Genomic DNA, 19,611 nt, shown 5'->3' on the forward strand with positions numbered 1-19,611 from the left:
GCCAGTTTTCATCCTACGTGATCCGTCTGTTGAAAAACTCCTCCTGGTTTCCATGGCACATGTCAATAGAGCCTGAAAGCATTCAACTTGTTCCTACTTCTGGAAAGGTGTGACCAGCCGGGGGACCCCACGAGCGGATACCTTGTGCATGTGAAGATGGTCTTGGATGATTTTTTTTCCATGGACACCACACTAATCTTGACATTTTGGGCTAGGTGATGAATGTTTACACAGCGATTTTCCAAAATGGCGACCTCCACTTGCTGAATGGTGCGTCCATCAATAGCAGACCGGAGTCGCCCTGAAATTAGAGCTGTTTGCACCGAAGCCTGACCACATTGGAAGTTGTTTTTTTTTTTTGTGTCGTGTCTAGTGACCTGAGAAACTGCAAGTCGCTTCTGGTGTGAGAGAATTGGCCGTCTGCAAGGACGTTGCCCAGGGGACGCCCGGATGATTTATGATGTTTTATCATCCTTGTGGGAGACTTCTCTCATGTCCCTGCATGAGGAGCTGGAGCTGATAGAGGGAGCTCATCCGCCTCTCCCCAGATTCGAACCTGCGACCTGTTGGTCTTCAGTCCTGCCGGCACAGGGGTTTAACACATTGGAAGTGACAATGCCAGTTCTAGACTAAATCATAGGATGGAGAATCATCACCATGAACCTCTTTCATTTCATTTAACGTCTTTGGTGTCCGGCCTTTCAAGTCAAGGAACTTGAGGACTGCTGTGTATTCCACTGGGTCCATTCTCAAACCTCACATCACTTCAGCCCCTGTAAAATCAAGACTGTTATCAGTTCTGAGTTGTAAACTGGCACATAACCTATAGAGACTTATATCATTACACATGTGCAGTTTCAGCGTCCTATGATAAATACAAGTGGGTCAGGTGAAATCTTTAATGAAGCCCCTTGTAGAACTGCTTCTTTCCAGAAATATTGGGTTTTGCTGCTTGTTTCTGCCAAATTGCCCAGTGCGCATGGCTGATAATCTCATTTCAGTTTAGTTTGGATAAGAATTAGCTGTTTCGTATCTGATGCAGAATGTGAGGGTTTAAAACCATACTGCAGGATGTAAGGACAGATTTTCCCAGGATGAATAGAGACTGGTCAGAGAGAAAGGGCCCCAAATATCAGCTGGTCTCAGCTGCTGTTGCAGACTGTGGCATATGAGCCATAAGACTTCTATCAGGTCAGTCTCCAAAAATAACCTTATCTCCTTTGCCTTTCAGATCCAGAGTGTCCGCTGGAAGCCATTCCTCCACAGCTTGCAGGATATTTATAAACCGCAAAGCGATTAACTCTATAATTCATAATTGGTGCTTCAGAAATACTGTACAGGATTTTACCATGGAAACCCCCCCCCCACCTTTTTTTTTTAGTTTTTACTTTGAGACTTTTTTAAAAAATAACTGAAATCCAAAAAAACAAAAAAACTAAACACCGGGGAAACAAACAAGCAAACAAACAAAAGAAGATGGAAACTTTCTACAATGGGGCTGAATGCCGTGAAACTTTACCCTGTAAATGCAACCGTTAGGATTAATGCCCTGGGACAGAACATCTCAAATGCTGCTTCATTACAGACTCAGGTTGATTGTGTTCTTCATGTGCGATGGCTCCGCGTCTACATATCTGGTGCAAGGAGCGAGGAAACAACAGAATTATCAAGCTGCAATCGTCTTTATTTAATTTAAAGAATTGTTTTTTTAAAAAATCACACACAACTTAGGATTTTTGCAAGAGCTTCATCTGTTTTCTGTGATGTCTGCAACTAGAAACTCAACTTTGTTTCTTTCTTTCCCCCCGTTGGATTCCAGTCTCGGATTTTGCAAAGCGTGCTGTTTGGACTCTTGTTTTTGAATGTATCTCAGAACGTGTTCAAAGCCCCCTTTTTGCTGCTGCTCTGGATGGGGCCGCCTCCCTAGGAGGCCCTCAAAGGTCCCAAGGAGCTGCTGAATAGGGTTTGGATGGGGAGGCTTCTTGCCTTTCCCCAAAGGCCTTGGGACGGAGAGGGCTAGATGCTGGTCTCCCCGATTGCACTTCTTCCCCACTCTGCTCTTCCTGGCTCTTCAGCCAGGTTTCCCTTCACCATAGAAGGGTTTTTCTTTCTTCAAGTCATTGCCCCTTTTTGTGGCCTTCTGTGTTCCTCTCCATTCCCTCCATCTCCTTTGCTCCTTCCTAACCCCCCCCCCCCAACAGCTGTCCCTGGCTCCGTTGCGCTCTCTGGGCCCTCCTTCCGTTCCCAGGCTTTTGGGTGACGGCTGCTGCAGCTCCGAAGGCCTGACCCTGCCTCAGTCCGGCACCGGCCAGAAAGAGCTGCTCTCCCTCTCCCGTTGTTTTTAAATTTTGTTTTTATTATAATATTGTGATGTGATGGTTGTCTTGACGGATCTGAGTTTTCTGGTTCCTTTTTTTGTCCCTTCAAAGTTTCTAGTTTCAGACACATTCATACTGTGATTTAATTTTTTTTTAAAAAAATGATGAAACGCTATCAAACTGTGATACACTTAATTCACTGGTCCTGCATCAGGAGACGGAGTGGGGAAAACTGTATTAAATACAGTTCATCTGAATAATCTGTCTGGTTTATACAAGCTGTGTTGTTCAGAGGTGTCTCAAGTTTGATCTTTGTTTTTTTAAAGATAAAAGCACTTGCCCCACTTGTAAATATGGCATGTAAAATTTATATAGTATATAAATACAGCAAGTCAAAAAAGGTTTCCCGGTGTGTACTGTACACTTTCCTTTCTGCCTCAATTACCTGACTGGAGCTCATTTCTGTATACAAACACCTTGGCAGCGACATGTTTGACTCCATCCACATTTCACAGGCTCTTAGGTTTGGTCAGAAAGTGGTGACATTTGGATTTAAACCAATGATATGTATATCAAAAATCTTACATGTTGATGAGTCAATTAAGGATTTAGATCAGTGGTTCCCAATCTTTTTTGGGCCAGGGACCACTTTGACCAGGAACCACTCTCCAACATTAGTATCACAAGGGTTACGAATCAGTTTTTGGTCAACTTTAGATTTGGTTTGGTTATTTGGGGTGATGATTCAGAAAACTCCATTGGATAGACTACATCAGCTCTAGTTTCTGATACAGAACATATGCCATCCAGTAGTTGCCATCCGCTCGCCCACAAAAAATCTTATTTCATAATCTAGGACTGAAGTGGTAGTAGTAATTTTTCGTAGGTAGTCAGCCTCTCCCCTCCCAACATCCCTGTTCCCTCGGCACTAGTAACGGTGAGACTGTGGACCATATTTTCGTTCTTGGGGACCACAGGTTGGGAACCACTGATTTAGATTCTTGGATAACTATATGATGGTGTGTGTGCTTTCGTCTGTGGGGAACATACATTTTTGGTACAGTGAGGACATTCAGGGATGCAACTGTGCCACATGTCAATCAGGTTCTAGGTTGTGGGAGTATGATTTCAAAGCCCTCAAGGTTTTTCCTAATATACAATGAATGCACTGCAATATGCCCCTCTATATGTTGATAACCTGCTGCTTGTATCCTTTAGAGGAGATCTGGAATTTGATAAAGGTGAAGGGCTACAGCAAAGGTCTCCAAACTATGGTCTGTGGGCCAGATGCAGCCCCCCAGGGTCCTTTTATTTGGCCCCCTGCCCTAAACTTTAGACTTAGTGTTACCTTAAGTCTGAAATGACGTGAAGGCACACAACAACCATCCTAATTAACTTGACTCTCTCATCAACCAAAAGCAGGCCCACACTTCCCATTGAAAGACTGGGAAGTTTATGTCATTTAAAACAGTAATTTTAAATATTTATTTTATTTATTTTCTATATTTATACCCCGCTCTTGCCCCCGAAGGTAGACTCAATATTGTATTGTACCACTTCAGGTTGTGGCAGAACAATAGTATTTTGGAGAAGAGAGTCCTCCAAAATTACGGTAACACACAAAAGGCCTCTGAACAAATCTTGCCAAGAAAACTCCCCGAGAAGGTCACCATAGAACCGAACCTACTTGAAGGCACATGCGTGACCCAATGTTCTCACATTGTGGGCTGCTCCAGGAAATAGAGTCCTACAGTGAAAGTCACAAAAGGATTTTATCCCAAGATACATACTAAGACACCTGTAGCTCTGCGACTCTTCAAGCATTTGGGTGGTGTTTATAAAAATCCACTTTTGTAGAATGTATACTTTTATTTCTGAGAAGGGAGTCTCCGTGAAGTCTTTTCTTCAATCAATGCTCGCTGACGATGTAAAGCAGCCACACGAGAGGACTTCCACACATAGATATTGGTGTAACATAGATAACAGACTATTTCATGCAATTCGTTAGCGTACAAGATTAACAAATCTTCCAAGTTCAAATAATACACAGATGTACAGTATATACATTATAGCTTACATTTAAATGTCAATATAAGAAACATTCTCCAAGAAAAATACACACAAAGAGAGAAGTGGTGAGCCACTTGTTAGGTTTGCAGCATCTGGGCTTCAGAGGGCCAAGGCAAAGGCAGCCGTGGCCTCCTTCATACGTCGGGAGCAGAGGCTTCCTGAGCCATAGCCAGGGCTGGCCTTGGGGCCAAGGTCCAACTAGGAGATAGAGATGGGGGACAGGGCCAAATGTAACTCCCATTGTCACTCACCTTTGGCTGCACCAGCTCAGATGAGGGAGAACCCAACACTGAGATATGGCCATCTCCAGCCACCAGAAAGAAAGGGGGAATCGTACGGTGTTCATTGGATCTTGGTCTTGTAGACAGTCATATTAAAGGCAAGGCAATGTTACGGTCTCGCCAGATCCAACCCTTTCCTTTCGACTGCCACATTAGAAAGTTATGTATGTACTACGTTTTTTCAAAAATAAGAATTTATTTTAAAAATACGAAGTATTCTAAAAGTTTTTTTTAATTTTGTACCACACACTTCCATGCCGTCCAAAAACAAATCGTTGTGACAAGCACGTTGATCTCTTCCTCCCTCTCTTCTCGGGTTCAGCACTTGCCAGGCCAGCTGAGCTCAAAGTGCTTTACAACGTGCCCCTTCAAAACCCAGAGTCTGCAAGGTTTAAATAGTAACTTTGGAGAAAAGGCAGCCCGGTCTAGAACTGCTCTACTCTCATTGTGAGAAGAGATCAGAGGGAATGATGGGCTGACTCTTCTGGAGAAGTACAACCCACTCTGGAAAGTATGTTATGGATTCAGAAGAGGTCCTCTCCCTCGCTTCTTCCCACTTTAGGGAAGTGTTAGACTGCCTTTTTTATCTACTGGAGTGGTTCTCAACCTGTGGGTCCCCAGATGTTTTGGCCTTCAACCCCCAGAAATCCTAACAGCTGGTAAACTGGGATTTCTGGGAGTTGTTGGCCAAAACACCTGGGGACCCACAAGTTGAGAGCCACTGATCTACTGAATCTGGCCCTCATTGTAGGGTAACCTAGAAGTAGCTATATCTTCCTGTATAACTCCTTCAGCAGGACCCCAATAACTCTGCCATATTGGTGGCCAGAATAATCAAACTAGTCCCTGTGACCAAAGGGGAGCGCGGAGTAGGGAATTTTACCTCTTCATAAAAGTAGTACCTTAAGCAATCAAAAACCATTTCTCTGGTTTGAATCCCTGCTAATACTGTCACATACAAACATCAGCAGGCTTTCTATATACAGCTAGACAAAGAGCTACTCTTCCATTTAGCAAAAAGCTTCTGAGCACCAGACTTAGTTTGCATGCTCTGCACTGATGAGATTTTTCAGTGGGTGAGTTAGAAGCAGCAGTAATTGAGTTGTTGAAGGTTTTCATTTCCGGAATCACTGGGTAGTTGTGTGTTTTCCGGGCTGTCTGGCCATGTTACAGAAGCATTCTCTCCTGACGTTTCACCCACATCTATGACAGGTATCCTCAAACGTTGGCTCTGAGAATGCCTGCCACAAATGTGAGCAAAACGTCAAGAGAGAATGCTTCTGGGACATGGCCATACAGCCCGGAAAACCCATAGCAACTATGGCCATGTTCCAGAAGCATTCTCTCCTGATGTTTCACTCACATCTATGGCAGGTATCCTCAGATGCATGTCATAGATGTGGGCAAATCGTCAGGAGAGAATCCTTCTGGGACATGGCCATACAGCCCAAAAACTCACAGCAACTATGGCCATGTTCCAGAAGCATTCCCTCCTGACGTTTCACTCACATTTATGGCAGGCATCCTCAGAGGTTGCCTCCAAGGATGCCTGCCATTGATATGGGCAAAATGTCAAGAGAGAATGCTTCCGGGACATGGCCATACAGCAATGCAGCATGGCCATACAGCATGGCCATACAGCAATGCAACAGTAATTCTTCCCACATTCACGTTTGTCTAACATAATTCCTTGCCTCATGTTTTGGAAAGATCGGGACAAAAGCACTAATACTTTTTCCATGAAGGTTACTTTTGAATGACCAGAGTTGTGGGGTAAAATCCTACATCAGTATCTGCGATTGCAAAAAGGTAGATTATTGGCCAAAATGGATGAGCTCTCTCTACTCCACCGGACTCTACATCTTGGATGTGCCTCAGAAATTGACAGGAGAGGGTTCAGGGAAGGCAAAGTGCCACACAAAAACACACAAGGCAAAAGGATCAAAGAAAAGGAAAGCACTTGTAAAAAGACCCTACACCTTTCAGATGTATAACAGGTCACTCTTCATTAGCAAAATACTGGATTCTTCCTCTTTCTGACTTACAACACATTTAAATATTTACAGTGGGGAAAGGAGGGTAAGATCCCAAGGGGATAGAAAATTAAACCTGTAAATGGCAATAAAAGAGGAGAAAATTAAAGCTGGTTGTTTGCGAAAAATAACTCTGTGGCCATCTGCACAAATGGGCAGAAAAAGGTTGTTAAAGCAATGTTGTCTTCACAAAACAATATAAAACAGTGACTGACACCTGACATAACTCAGATTTGGAAGACATTTCAGGTTAACATCTGGAGAAGGGCAATAACACATTTCCAAGGCATCTAAGAACTCAAGATGAGCCGTAGCAATGCTTCCGAAATGCATGTTTATGACCTTTTTCGTCTTCGGGAGCTTCATGCTTTCAGTCCATGGCCAGATGTTTATGAGAAGGAGGTCTGTTAATCATATAGCTGCCAGACTAGCAGATTCTAAATGAAGTGCTGCAGGCTGGATGTGAGCTGTATGCAAAAACCATCCAGGCCCAAAAGGCTTCTGTGTTGCAAAGGCTAAGGAGAATTTTAGCAAAGGAGAGCAAAAGACATCTGCAATCATGGAAGGAAAAGGGACTCGCTCTGCTTGTTGGGAAGGCCAGACTCAGCAATCCTGGGCAAAGGCCCCACAGGGCAGGAGGGAGAGATCGCACACCCAGGTTCAACAACACAAAAAACAGCACACACTTCCTTCCAAAGTGTAAAGTTCATCTATAGATCAGTCCGTGAACTTGAAGCTTCTTCCAGCGTCTCATGGAATATTAATGAACGCTCACAGACTCCATATAAGCTGCAGGAAAGTGGCAACACTTCTAATACAAATCTTGTTTTCTGTGAACTTTACCTTGGCTTTATGATGCATTAGCAATTTGGCTTAGGTGGGTCCACAGGATTAGCGTTATTTTTTGTTAGCAATTCTTCTCTTCCTGGTCGCCAACATGTCATAAAAAGGGTCCTTGCTGATGCTTGCCCTAACAAGAAAAGAGACCGCCATTAGTTGTCAGCTTGCACACTTGTTAGCGCACTCTACGGACCTTATCATATTGTGATATCCTCCATTTAGATCAGTAAGGTTAAAGTAAAGTTTTCCCCTGACATTAAGTCTAGTCGTGTCCGACTCTGAGGGGTGGTGCTCATCTCTATTTCTAAGCTGAAGAGCCGGCGTTGTCCGTAGACACCTCCAAGGTCATGACTGAATGGTGCACCGTTACATTCCCGCAGAAGCTGTACCTATTGATCTAATCATATTTGCATGTTTTCAAACTGCTAGGTTGACCGAAGCTGGGGCTGACAGCAGAAGCTTACGCTGCTCCCTGGATTCGAGTCTGTGACATTTTGGCCAACAAGTTGTGCAGCTCAGCAGTTTAACCCACTGTGCCACCGGGGGCTAACTAGGTATTTTTAATTACAAAAATGTGAGTCAAGTATTAAAAGGGTTAAATGGATGCAACAACTCATCAAAAACTGTGCCTGTAGCTTAATAGGCCTCTGGGTTAGTTTGCTTCAGCGGAAGAAAGGTCTTAGTATGCAAGAAGACCTCACAGTGTAAGGTAGGCCTCAGTCTGTGAGAGAAGCCACTGTGTGAGGTAGGCCTTCATTTGTGAGGGTTTGCATGTTTTCGAACTACTAGGTTCTTGTTAATAGTACAACCATATTATTTTACTATACAGACAAGCCTCCTGTGGAAGAGATAACATTGATCTGATTTTGTTCTTTTTATCACTTTTGGCTGCTGGTGATGGGTCACATTGCTGCTGATAAGTTATTCTGCTGTTCATTGATAAGGAGGGTCTTTTGTTAATAAGCCCACTCATCCAACACTATCTTCAGTATTACTCTTCCCTTGGTTACGAGTTGGTGTTCCCTGCTCATAATGTGATATCAAAACCAGAGACCAGATGGCACAGATGGGATTGGAAATACTCTTCCTTCCAGTACAAAAACGGCTCCATGGGTTATGGCCGGCCTCATAAAATTCACAATAATTTACACTTCCCAACTAATGTGAAATAAGGTACAGGCATTTTAAAGCCAGAATTTTAGTGATATTCAATGGAATAACCTCTCTATGTGTTTTCAGGGGTTTTGTGGAAAGAGGTATTCCACATCTTGCATAGTAAAGGTAAAGGTTTTCCCTGACATTGTCCAGTCATACCTGATTCTGGGGATTGGTGCTCACCTCCATTTTTTAAGCCAAAGAGCCAGCATTGTCCATAGACACATCCAAGGTCATGTGGCTGGCATGACTGCATGGAACACCGTTACCTTCCCGCTGGAGCGGTAACTATTGTTCTACTCACATTTGCATGTTTTTGAACTGCTAGGTTGGCAGAAACTGGGGCTAATAGTGGGAGCTCATGCTGCTCCTCGGATTCGAACCTGCGACCTTTCAGTCAGCAAGTTTAGCAGCTCAGCGCTTTAACCCACTGCATCACTGGGGGCTCCATCTTGCATAAGTGCAATGGATCTTTGCCTCCCTAGATAATGATCCCTGGGCACTAACTGTCTTCTCTTTGACCCTTTTCCCACCCGATGCCTGTACTTATTTTCTTATTTTGCATTCCTTCTATCTGTTGGTGGAAAAGAAGAACTCAATAAATGTACAATGTTTTTAAACACTCAAAAATATTTCAGAAGTCAATTTTCAATTCGCCATCAAAATATTGCTCCCTTCTCTTTTGCTGATGAAATGGAAAATAATTCTTTATTAATTGGGTACAGACTTCCTACAGATAGTCATTAGGCCAGATGGCCCTCGTAGCTTGTGTTTGCGACTGATTCACGGTGCACTAAACACAAGGAAATGTGGAGTGGAGTGCCAGGAAGTGGCCAGAAAGCCCAGGATGGGAGCCTTTAATCCGGGATGCAACAGGTTTTGTGGGTCACCTGACAATTCTGCTTTAAAGAAGGACTCACTTGATGGATTTGATCCACTCTTCCTTCTCTTCTGGAGTGGGAGCAGATATCCTGTACACCACATGGTTGCCTTCGACCACTCTGCCATCGGCTTCTGTCTTGCAGGCTTTAATGACTTGCCCTTTATGGCTGGGGTTATACAGTTCAAAACAATTCTGGGGAAGAGAGAACAAGCTGGTATTGATTGACAGGGCAAAAGATGTCTTGCACCAATATCACAAGTTAGTACACACAGACCCAAAGATACAAACATCCGATTTGCATCCAACTCCGAGTTAAGAACAGAGGTGAGACAATAGGAAGAGAAATCCCTTCCTCAGAAGGGAAACCCACTCCTGAAAGGCTTATCATGGGGAAAAGGGGTCTCTACTGAAGCTTTATCATCAATCCTTGTTTCCACAACAAGCCAAATTTTAGAAAATCCAATTATCACATGGACAGAAAGTGAGGGGAAATCTTCTGTACAGGTACACAGACAGCAAAACAAACCCCACAGAGGTGTTAAGCCTTCCCTATGCTATCCAAAGCACGCACACACACATATATACACACACACTCACACTCATAGAGGACAGCCTGTATGTTCGTGTATAAGTCAAGGGCAGGTTTTGGGATCAACATTATGGATTTTCATATGACCCATGGATAAATCGAGGGTCATTCCACAACGAGGTGAAAGCATCAATTCCGACTAAGGATCAGCCAACGCTGATCAAAAAGGCTGTTGTAGGTTTTTTGGGCTATATGGCCATGTTCTAGAGCATTCTCTCCTGATGTTTCGCCTGCATCTATGGCAAGCATGCACAGAGGTTGTGAGGTTGTGAGGTCTCTGAGGATGCTTGCCATAGATGCAGGCAAAACATCAAGAGAGAATGCTTCTAGAACGTGGCCATATAGCCCGAAAAATCTACAACAACCCAGTGATTCCAGCCATGAAAGCCTTTGACAATACACTGATCAAAAAGGCCAGAAGCACTGTGCAGGGATTGATTGACTGGTTGGGAATTTTGAGACCCCTTTTCTTTATTCCACTGAGACACCAAAGCATTTTATGTTTGAGAAAATATGCCGTAATTTGATTATCTTGAAGCAACTGCTATTTTAATGTAATTTTTCTTGTCCCATATTATTTATTATTATTATTAACTTTATTTATACCCCGCAAAATCTCCCGAAGGACTTGATGGGGCTTACAAAGGCCAAGGCCGCCAACAACAACAACATACAATACACAATAAAACTCATAAGCAAATAATAAAACATCAAGCAAACAATAAAACAATAAAACAATGACACCATGACGCAATTAAAAACCTAGAGGCTGGGCCAAATGTAATGGACAAAATTTAAAAGCGCTGAGCCTGACAGGTAATATGTAGAGGTATTTGGAGGTAGGTGCAATGTGCAGATAATCCTGAATCTCTAACAAAGTGCATTTGGGACTTGATGCCAGGAGTTTCCTATTCTGGAAAGGCACACTGGAACAGCCAGGTCTTCAGGCTCTTCCTAAAGACAGCCGACGTTGGGGCTTGTCTGATGCCCTTGGGGAGAGAGTTCCAGAGTCGGGGGGCCACCACAGAAAAGGCCCTGTCCCTCGTCTCCACCAAGCACGCCTGCGACGCAGGTAGGACCATGAGCAGGGCCTCCCCAGATGATCAGAGGGAGCGTGCGGGTTCGTAAACGGAGATGTGGTCACGCAGGTAGGCAGGTCCCAAACCGTTTAGGGCTTTGTAGGTGAGTACCTGCACCTTGAATTGGGACCGGAAAATGAACGGCAGCCAATGGAGCTCCTTGAACAGGAGGGTTGACCTCTCCCTGTAAGGAGCACCAGTTAACATCCTGGCCGTCGCCACTGGACTAGCTGAAATTTCTGAGCCGTTTTCAAGGGCAGCCCCACGTAGAACGCATTACAGTAGTCCAATCTAGAGTAGTCCATATAGCTTGTACTGATCAGGAGTTCCTGACTCCATATTTGTATTGTTTTTTTTTTACCCTTTTAGTGCATTTTTAGACTGTTAAGCAGAAAGGGGGAGGGAGGGGGGCTTTTAGAAAACTTCAAATGAATACCCTCCTCACTTTTTGAATATTTCTTTAAATACTCAATGATGCAGATGCTGGTGTTTTACAATATCTCCGCCATATTCCTAACTCCATCAGGCTTCTCTGAAGGCATGAGTCCCTCTTGGGGGGAGAAAGGTGGGGTAAAAGTGTATGAAATTAATTAATTAATTAATTAATACAGTGGTTCTCAACCTTCCTAATGCTGCGACCCCTGAATACAGTTCCTCATGTTGTGTTGACCCCCAACCATAAAATTATTTTCATTGCTACTTCATAACTGTAATTTTGCTACTTTTATGAATCGTAATGTAAATATCTGATATGCAGGATGTAGTTTCATTCACTGGACTACATTTGGCATAAATTTGAATCCTGGTGGGGTCGTCATTTGGGAGTTGTAGTTGATGGGATTTATAGTTCACCTACAATCAAAGAGCATTCTGAACTCCACCAAAGATGGAATTGAACCAAACTTGGCACACAGAACTCCCATGACCAACAGAAAAAAACTGGAAGGGTTTGGTGGGCATTAACCTTGAGTTTGGGAGTTGTAGTTCACCTACATCCAGAGAGCACTGTGGCCTCAAACAGTGATGGATCTGGACCAAAATTGGCACAAATACTCAATATGCCCAAATATGAACACTGGTGGAGTTTGGGGAAAATAGACTTGACGTTTGGGAGTTGTAGTTGCTGGGATTTATAGTTCACCTACAATCAAAAAGCATTCTGAACCCCACTGATGATAGAATTGGGCCAAATTTCCCACACAAGAACCCCCATGACCAACAGAATAAATAAATATCCTATGTTTTCTGTGTTTCCCGACCCCCAGGTTGAGAAACACTGTCTTACTATGAGACTATTGTGGACTTGGGAAGCTTGCCTTCCTTTTGACAGAGCTTAACAAAGGAGAAAGCCTTACTGGTTTTCTCGGATCCTCCACTTCTCGTATGCTGAGGTTTTCCAAGGGTATAATCCCTCTGGGCTCCTTGTCCTAGAGGTTAATGAAAGATAACATTGAGTATACACTTTTGAGTTGTTTGGAACTAGGAGCAAAGGGAATTATGATTTGCAATACAACATACTCACTGTTGTGTATTCAAAATAATACAGGCAATTATCTGTCAGTATAAACCACCTCCTTTTCCACGTTTTCACTCTTCCGCCTGCAAGACACAAGGCATACTCCAGTTATATCAGCTCCGTTCCAAAGCCCCACGGATTGGGCAAAAAGGTTAGGTTGGTTACCTTGTTACTTCATTAAATGGTTAAGGCTCGTCAAAAAAGATGGTTTAGGTGGAAAACAGACATTTGAACCAAGGTTAAATGAACACAGGGGTTACTGGAAATGACATGTTGAGTCTAAGACGGTTTTAAAAGGTGATGCTCATCCTTTTTGGGTTCTTCCAGACACACGGTTCCTAGTGCCAGCAATAAAGGAGAAAGGTGGCTACCCAATAAAAGATTCAGCAGCAGTCTTCAGCCGAACGGTGAGATTACAAAACTTTCACATCAATAATGTGAAACCTTGTCTCCTGCGCTATGGTAATAACAGATGTGCCTGGCGGGGACGAGAGACAGGGCCTTCTCGGCTGTGGCCCCCTGCCTATGGAACACACTCCCAAATGAAGTAAGATCTGCTCCCTCCATCCTGGCTTTTAGAAAAAAATTAAAATCATGGTTTTGGGACCAGGCCTTTGGGCAGTAGAAGTAAATATATGCAGCATTTCAGAAAGACAATGACTGGAACGGCAATTTGACGGAAGAGACTGTTTTATTGTTTTAATGATTGTTTTATTGCTCATGGATGTATTTTTAATTTAATTTATGTCTAATTGTAGTGTATAATTGTAACTGTTTGTACTGGCATTGAATTTTTGCCATTACTTACGTGTAAACCGCTTTGAGTCCCCCTTGGGGTGAGAAAAGCGGTATACAAATACTGTAAATAAATAATATAATATAATGTAATATATTGTATATACATATAATATTTATAATATTATAATGTAATGCAATATAATAATACTAATAATAATAATAATGATATAATTATATATTTATATTACATGTAATATTACTAATAATATTACAATATAATCATATAGTACAATATAGTAATATATAATATTGATATTGTACTATGCTAATAATATAATATATTGTGTGTGTGTGTGTGAGTGTGTATACACACACACACACACACACACACACATTGTAAGCTGCTCTGAGTCCCCTTCGGGGCGAGAAGGACAGCATTTAAATGTAAATAAATACATAATTTTTTTCTATCTACCCAATGTTCCACTCATCCCCACATCACTATGCTCAAGACCTCATCTTTGTCATAAGAAAGATAAAAAAGATCAATTTTCTACAGTCCAAACTCATTCTCAGAACAGGCTCAGACAATCTCCCAAAAGCCCTGTTTCAGGAGAGACAGGAGGTAGAACATTTGGACATTCATCTCGGTAATACCCTCTTGCATTGTTGACTATCCCAGGTGCTACATGGATGATGTGATCCACTCCTTTACTTCAGGTGTAGAGCATGTCACCTTCGGAACAAGCCGAATCTGGAACCATTCATATTTGCCCTGGAGACTAGGACTCAATGGGGAAATGGGTTCAAATGACAGGAAAGGAGACTCCAGCTGAACATTAAGACTTCAGCAGTCACCAGCCAAACCCTCTCCAATGCCAGAAATACAGTTTAATGGTGTAACATTAGAAAATGTTGACCATTTCCACTACCTTGGCAGCCACCTCTGCACAAAAGTCAACATTGACACTGAAATGCAACACCGCCTGAGCTCTGCGAGCGCAGCATTTTTACGAATGAAGCAGGGTGTGTTTGAGGACCGGGACATCCGTAGGGATACCAAGGTGCTTGTTTATAAAGCTATTGCCCTCCCAATCCTGCTATATGCCTGCGAGTCTTACTGTCTACAGACGTCACATGCAACGCCTGGAATGATTCCATCAGTGCTGCCTCCGAAAAATCCTGCAAATCTCTTGGGAAGACAAGTGGACAAATGCCAACGTGCTGGAAGAAGCATTGAAGAGATGGTCCTCCACCATCAACCCCGCTGGACCGGCCACATTGTCCAGATGCCCGACCACCATCTCCCAAAGCAGTTGCTCTACTCTGAACTCAAGAACAGAAAACAGAATGTTGTTGGGCAGGAAAAGAGATTTAAAAATGGGCTCAAAGCCAACCTTAAGAACTCTGGCATAGACACTGAGAACTGGGAAGCCCTGGCCCTTGAACGCTCCAGCTGGAGGTCAGCTGTGACCAGCAGTGCTGTAGAATTTGAAAAAAGCACAAATGGAGGACGAAAGAGAGAAATGTGTCAAGAGGAAGGCGCATCAAGACAACCCCAACCAGGACCACCTTCCACCTGGAAACCAATGCCCTCACTGCAGGAGAAGATGCAGATCAAGAATAGGGCTCCACAGTCACCTATGGACTGACCAATACACTGATCTTGGAAGACTATCCTACTTGGACAATGAGGGATTGCCTAAGAAGAAGATTAAGATGAACTTCATGACAATAAGAAGGAACATGAAAGGCACTGCAGACTAACTACTTCATCACACTAGAGAATTAATCCATTTTAAATCTGGTTGCTGCCTCCTACAGAATTTGGGGTTTGTAGTTTAGGGAGGCGCCTTTAACAGCCTCATTAAACTACAAACCCCATGATTCTGCAGAAGGCAGAAACCGGATATAAAGTGGATTTATTCTCTAGTGTGATGAGGTTCTAATTCAACCTGAGAAGTCAGCCATAGCAGAGGGCCTGATGAACCAACCTGGACACAGCATATTATTTGAGAACACAGAAATGCTGGACCGCTCTCACAACCACCATATCAGAGACGCCATTGAAATCCATATGCATGTGGACAATTTCAACACAAACCATGAAAATGAACAAAATCTGGCTATCAGTATTGAAAAACTCTAAAATCAAGACAGTAAATAAAGAGCAACACTCAAAAGGCAGGGCCAGCTAACACCTCCAAACAAAGGATTTTCCCAGGCAGCAATCAGCCAGGCTGTGAAGCTATAAGACCATTAAATGCTAATCAATGTGGCCAATTGCAACATTCACACTTGCCTCAAGCAGACAAGATTTTTACCCCACCCTAAACATTCCACAGATACAGAAACTTCACTTGCGGAGTTTCCAATAGATTCCCTCAACCTCTGAGGATGTCTGCTATAGATGTGGGTGAAATGTCAGGAGAGAATGCTTCTGGAACATGGCCATACAGCCCAGAAAATTCACAACAACCCACGAGGTCTTGAAAAAGCCCACATTTCTGGAAAGGCGAAAGGAAACACAGCACAGATGGCGATCAGCTAGAAACGGCAAGGTAATTGGGAGCCACCCTAGCACCTCCTGCATGGGGAATTCAGGGCTGTAAATCAGAAGTGTTAGCTTTTGCTGGTAACAAACAACTCTGATGCTGATGTCTTCGCTCCAATTGTACCTGCTTCAAGTCTGCTTCTAAGGATTTAGTAATCATTGGCCGTTGTCTGATGTAAGACTGCTGTTTCTTTTGGACTTTATCAGAGACTTTAGTTTTGTGTCTGCATTAAGGCTTCCTTGCTTTCTTTTGCATTTTTCAACTGCATTTGCTGTTCTTTTGTGTTTGCTGAAGTAAAGCATTTTTCTTTTACTTTCAACGTTGTATTAAGGCTGTTCTTGAAGGGCAAATCAGGACACTTGACTTTCCAATAGACCCCCTCAACCTCTGAGGATGCCTGCAATAGTTATGGTCAAAACATCAGGAGAGAATGCTTCTGGAACATGGCCATACAGCCCAAAAAATTCACAACAACCCAGAAGAATAGATGTTCAATAGTGGAGTCTCGTGGAGGCTCCTTCTTTGGAAGCTCTTAAACAAAGGCTGCATGGCCATATGTTGTGAGGGATTAGGTTGTGTCTTCCCTGCCTGGAAGAAGGTGGTTGGGACTGGATGGCCCTTGGGGTCTCTTCTAACTCTATACTTCTATGAGTGAGAGAAAGGTATTGATACATACAAGACACAGCTTGAGACACTGATTTCCATAACCGTCTTTGGAGAGTGAGAAAGATCACAGATACCGGTCTTAATATGTGTTTTCTACTTAACTTCTCTATTCAAATAAAAACACAAAGGAAATACATGTCTAGCATGGCTTTTCCACAACGGCTATCCAACCCCAACAAACACCCACATTTTCACATTTGGGTAGACTGCTGGCCAGAACAGAGGAAACTCCTAATTTGAAGTCCAAAACAATAACATAAAACTGTGGCTACAGCGATACTCTCTGCTACATGCATTTAACACCCTTCCCTGAATGCGTATGTGTCTGCAACCATCTGTCAATGTATGGCAACCCCATGAATTCTATAGGGTTTTCTTAACCAAGATATTCCCAGAAGTGGTTTTGACGGCTCCTTCCTCTAAAATGTTGCACACAACACCTGGTATTCCTTGGCACTTTTCCATCCAGGCACTAACCAGGGCTGACCCTGCTTAGCTTCCAAGATGAGACAGAATCTGATGCCTTTGGGGTATTAAAACCCTCTGTTTTTCCTAGTTACTGCTTTACTCATCCACTCCATAGAGGCTTCTCCTCTGACATTTCAAAACAGCTGCTTTTGCCTGTCTGCCAAAAAAGGAAAAATGATATTCTCCAACTCAGAAAAGCTCTCACCGTACTTAAGACAATGTAGGTCTACTGAAGTCAATAGCAATTAAAATACCGAGTTAGTTATTGGGCTAAGTGAGAGCACTGAACCTCCAACGGGAATTCAGCTACCCAGTGACATTTCCCTTTACTCACCAAATTTTTAACTTAAACGCTCAGTTAACTATTTAGAAAATAGGGTTGAGATATTCCAAAGAACTGCACACATAGCAAAAAATAAGAGCTGTAGAAGTAAACTATGTTCAATTTTTTATTGAAGGCTTTCATGGATGGAATCACTAGGCTGCTGTGAGTTTTCAGGCTGTCTGGCCATGTTCCAGAAGCATTCTCTCCTGACGTTTCGCCCACATCTATGGCAGGCATGCTCAGAGATTGTGAGGTCTGCTGGAAACTAGGCAAGTGAGGTTTATATGTCTGTGGAATAATGTCCAGAGTGGGAGAAAGAATTCTTGTCTGTTTGAGGCAAGTGTGAATGTTGCTGCTGGCCACATGCTTGTGGTCAGAAATAGGAAACCATGAAAATGAACTAAATCTAGCTACCGGTATTTTGAAAAACCCCCAAAATTAGGATAGTAAAGGAAGAACACTAAAAAAACAGGGGAATTCCAGAGAGGAAACAATCGGGGCCAGCTTTGTTGTTGTGTATTCGTTCAGTCGCTTCCAACTCTTTGTGACTTCATGGACCAGCCCACGCCAGAGCTCCCTGTTGGCCGTCACAACCCCCAGTTCCTTCAGAGTCAAGCCAGTCACTTCAAGGATAAAGGATACCAGGGCCAGCTAACACCTCCCAAAAAAAGGGATGCCTCCAGGTAGGAAGAAGCCATACTTCAAATCTGCAAGGCCATTAAATGCTAATCACAGAATTGTAGAGTCGGACGAGGCCCCAAGGGTCATCTAATCCAACTCCCTTCTGCTATCTAAACCTTCATCCAATTGCAACATTCATACTTGCATTTAATAGACAAGAATTTGTTATCCCGCCCTGGACATTATTCCATAGGTATATAAACCACACTTGCCTAGTTTCCAGCAGACCTCACAACCTCTGAGGATGCCTGCCATAGATGTGGTTGAAACGTCAGGAGAGAATGCTTCTGGAACATGGCCATAAAGCCTGGAAAACTCACAGAAACCCTATGTTCAATTTCTTACTTTCTCCAATGACAGAAATCAAGGACAACTTCAGAGGGAGATGAAAATTTTTCATTGGGTTGTTGTAGGTTTTTCGGGCTAAATGGTCATGTTCTAGAAGCATTCTCTCCTGACGTTTCGCCTGCATCTATGGCAAGTATCCTCAGAGGCTGTGAGGTCTGAGGACCTCACAACCTCTGAGGATGCTTGCCATAGATGCAGGTGAAAAATTAGGAGAGAATGCTTCTAAAACATGGTCATATATCCCAAAAAACCTACAACAACCCAGTGATTCCAGCCATGAAAGCCTTCGACAATACAGAATTTTCATTGCTCTCATGTTTTCCTTTACCCATATCAATATCACAGAATTGTAGAGGTGGACGAGCCCCCAAGGGCCATCTAATCCAACCTCCTTCTGCTATCTAAACCTCATCCAAGTCACTGATAAAGCACTAGGCCCAGACAGAGCCCTCTTTATGGCACTCCACCAGTCACTTCTTTCCAGGATGAAGAGGAACCATTGGGGAGAAGAACCCTTTGAGTTTGGTCACTCAACCAATTACAAATCCACCCAACAGGAGTATTATCGAGCCCACATTTTACTCATTTGTTTGCAAGACAATCATGGGGGACTCTGCTATGCCTTTGGATCTGTTCTATGAACTGCTAATCAAGAGTTGAAGCACCACAGCAAGCAGAAATATGTACCAAATAAAATAATAATAATAATAATAATTATTATTATTATTATTTATACTCCGCCACCATCTCCGGAAAGGGGACTCGGGGCAGCTAACATGAGGCCAAGCCCAAAGATACAATACAGCAAAATAAAATGCAGACAACAAAAAATTACATCAAAATAAAATACGTACAATAGCAAAATAAAATAAATAAAACAAATTAACACAATATCAAATTGAAGAGAATACAGCCTTCCTCCATATTAACCAAGTACATGCAGTCCCTGAGTTACAAACATCTGGCTTACAAACGACTCATAGTTAAGTTCAGGGGTGAGACAACAAGAATTGAGAGAAATCTACATCTTGTTCACAACTTGGGGATTGCCTGTGGCTCAATTGTT

At 42.9% G+C, this 19,611-nt stretch overlaps 2 protein-coding genes across 4 annotated transcripts in view; one reads left to right on the forward strand and one right to left on the reverse strand.

The window, feature by feature from the left end:
- Positions 1 to 2,722, forward strand: part of LOC137094710 (ubiquitin carboxyl-terminal hydrolase 42-like) — a 41,231-nt gene extending 38,509 nt beyond the window's left edge. For both annotated transcript variants that reach the window (XM_067461303.1, XM_060786669.2), the window contains exon 17: positions 1,232 to 2,722. In XM_067461303.1, coding sequence (XP_067317404.1) covers positions 1,232 to 1,284 — 53 coding nt within the window. In that variant the 3' untranslated portion in view covers positions 1,285 to 2,722. The remainder of the gene's footprint in view (positions 1 to 1,231) is intronic.
- A 1,445-nt stretch (positions 2,723 to 4,167) lies between these two features.
- Positions 4,168 to 19,611, reverse strand: part of LOC132782028 (cytohesin-3) — a 148,147-nt gene continuing 132,703 nt past the window's right edge. For both annotated transcript variants that reach the window (XM_067461305.1, XM_060786667.2), the window contains exons 10-13: positions 12,771 to 12,847; positions 12,604 to 12,675; positions 9,618 to 9,772; positions 4,168 to 7,672 (exon numbers count right to left, since the gene is read on the reverse strand). In XM_067461305.1, the coding sequence (XP_067317406.1) occupies positions 7,600 to 7,672; positions 9,618 to 9,772; positions 12,604 to 12,675; positions 12,771 to 12,847 (377 nt within the window). In that variant the 3' untranslated portion in view covers positions 4,168 to 7,599. The remainder of the gene's footprint in view (positions 7,673 to 9,617; positions 9,773 to 12,603; positions 12,676 to 12,770; positions 12,848 to 19,611) is intronic.

The sequence above is a fragment of the Anolis sagrei genome, chromosome Y, assembly GCF_037176765.1.
Source record: "Anolis sagrei isolate rAnoSag1 chromosome Y, rAnoSag1.mat, whole genome shotgun sequence".
Classification (NCBI taxonomy): Eukaryota; Metazoa; Chordata; class Lepidosauria; order Squamata; family Dactyloidae; genus Anolis; species Anolis sagrei.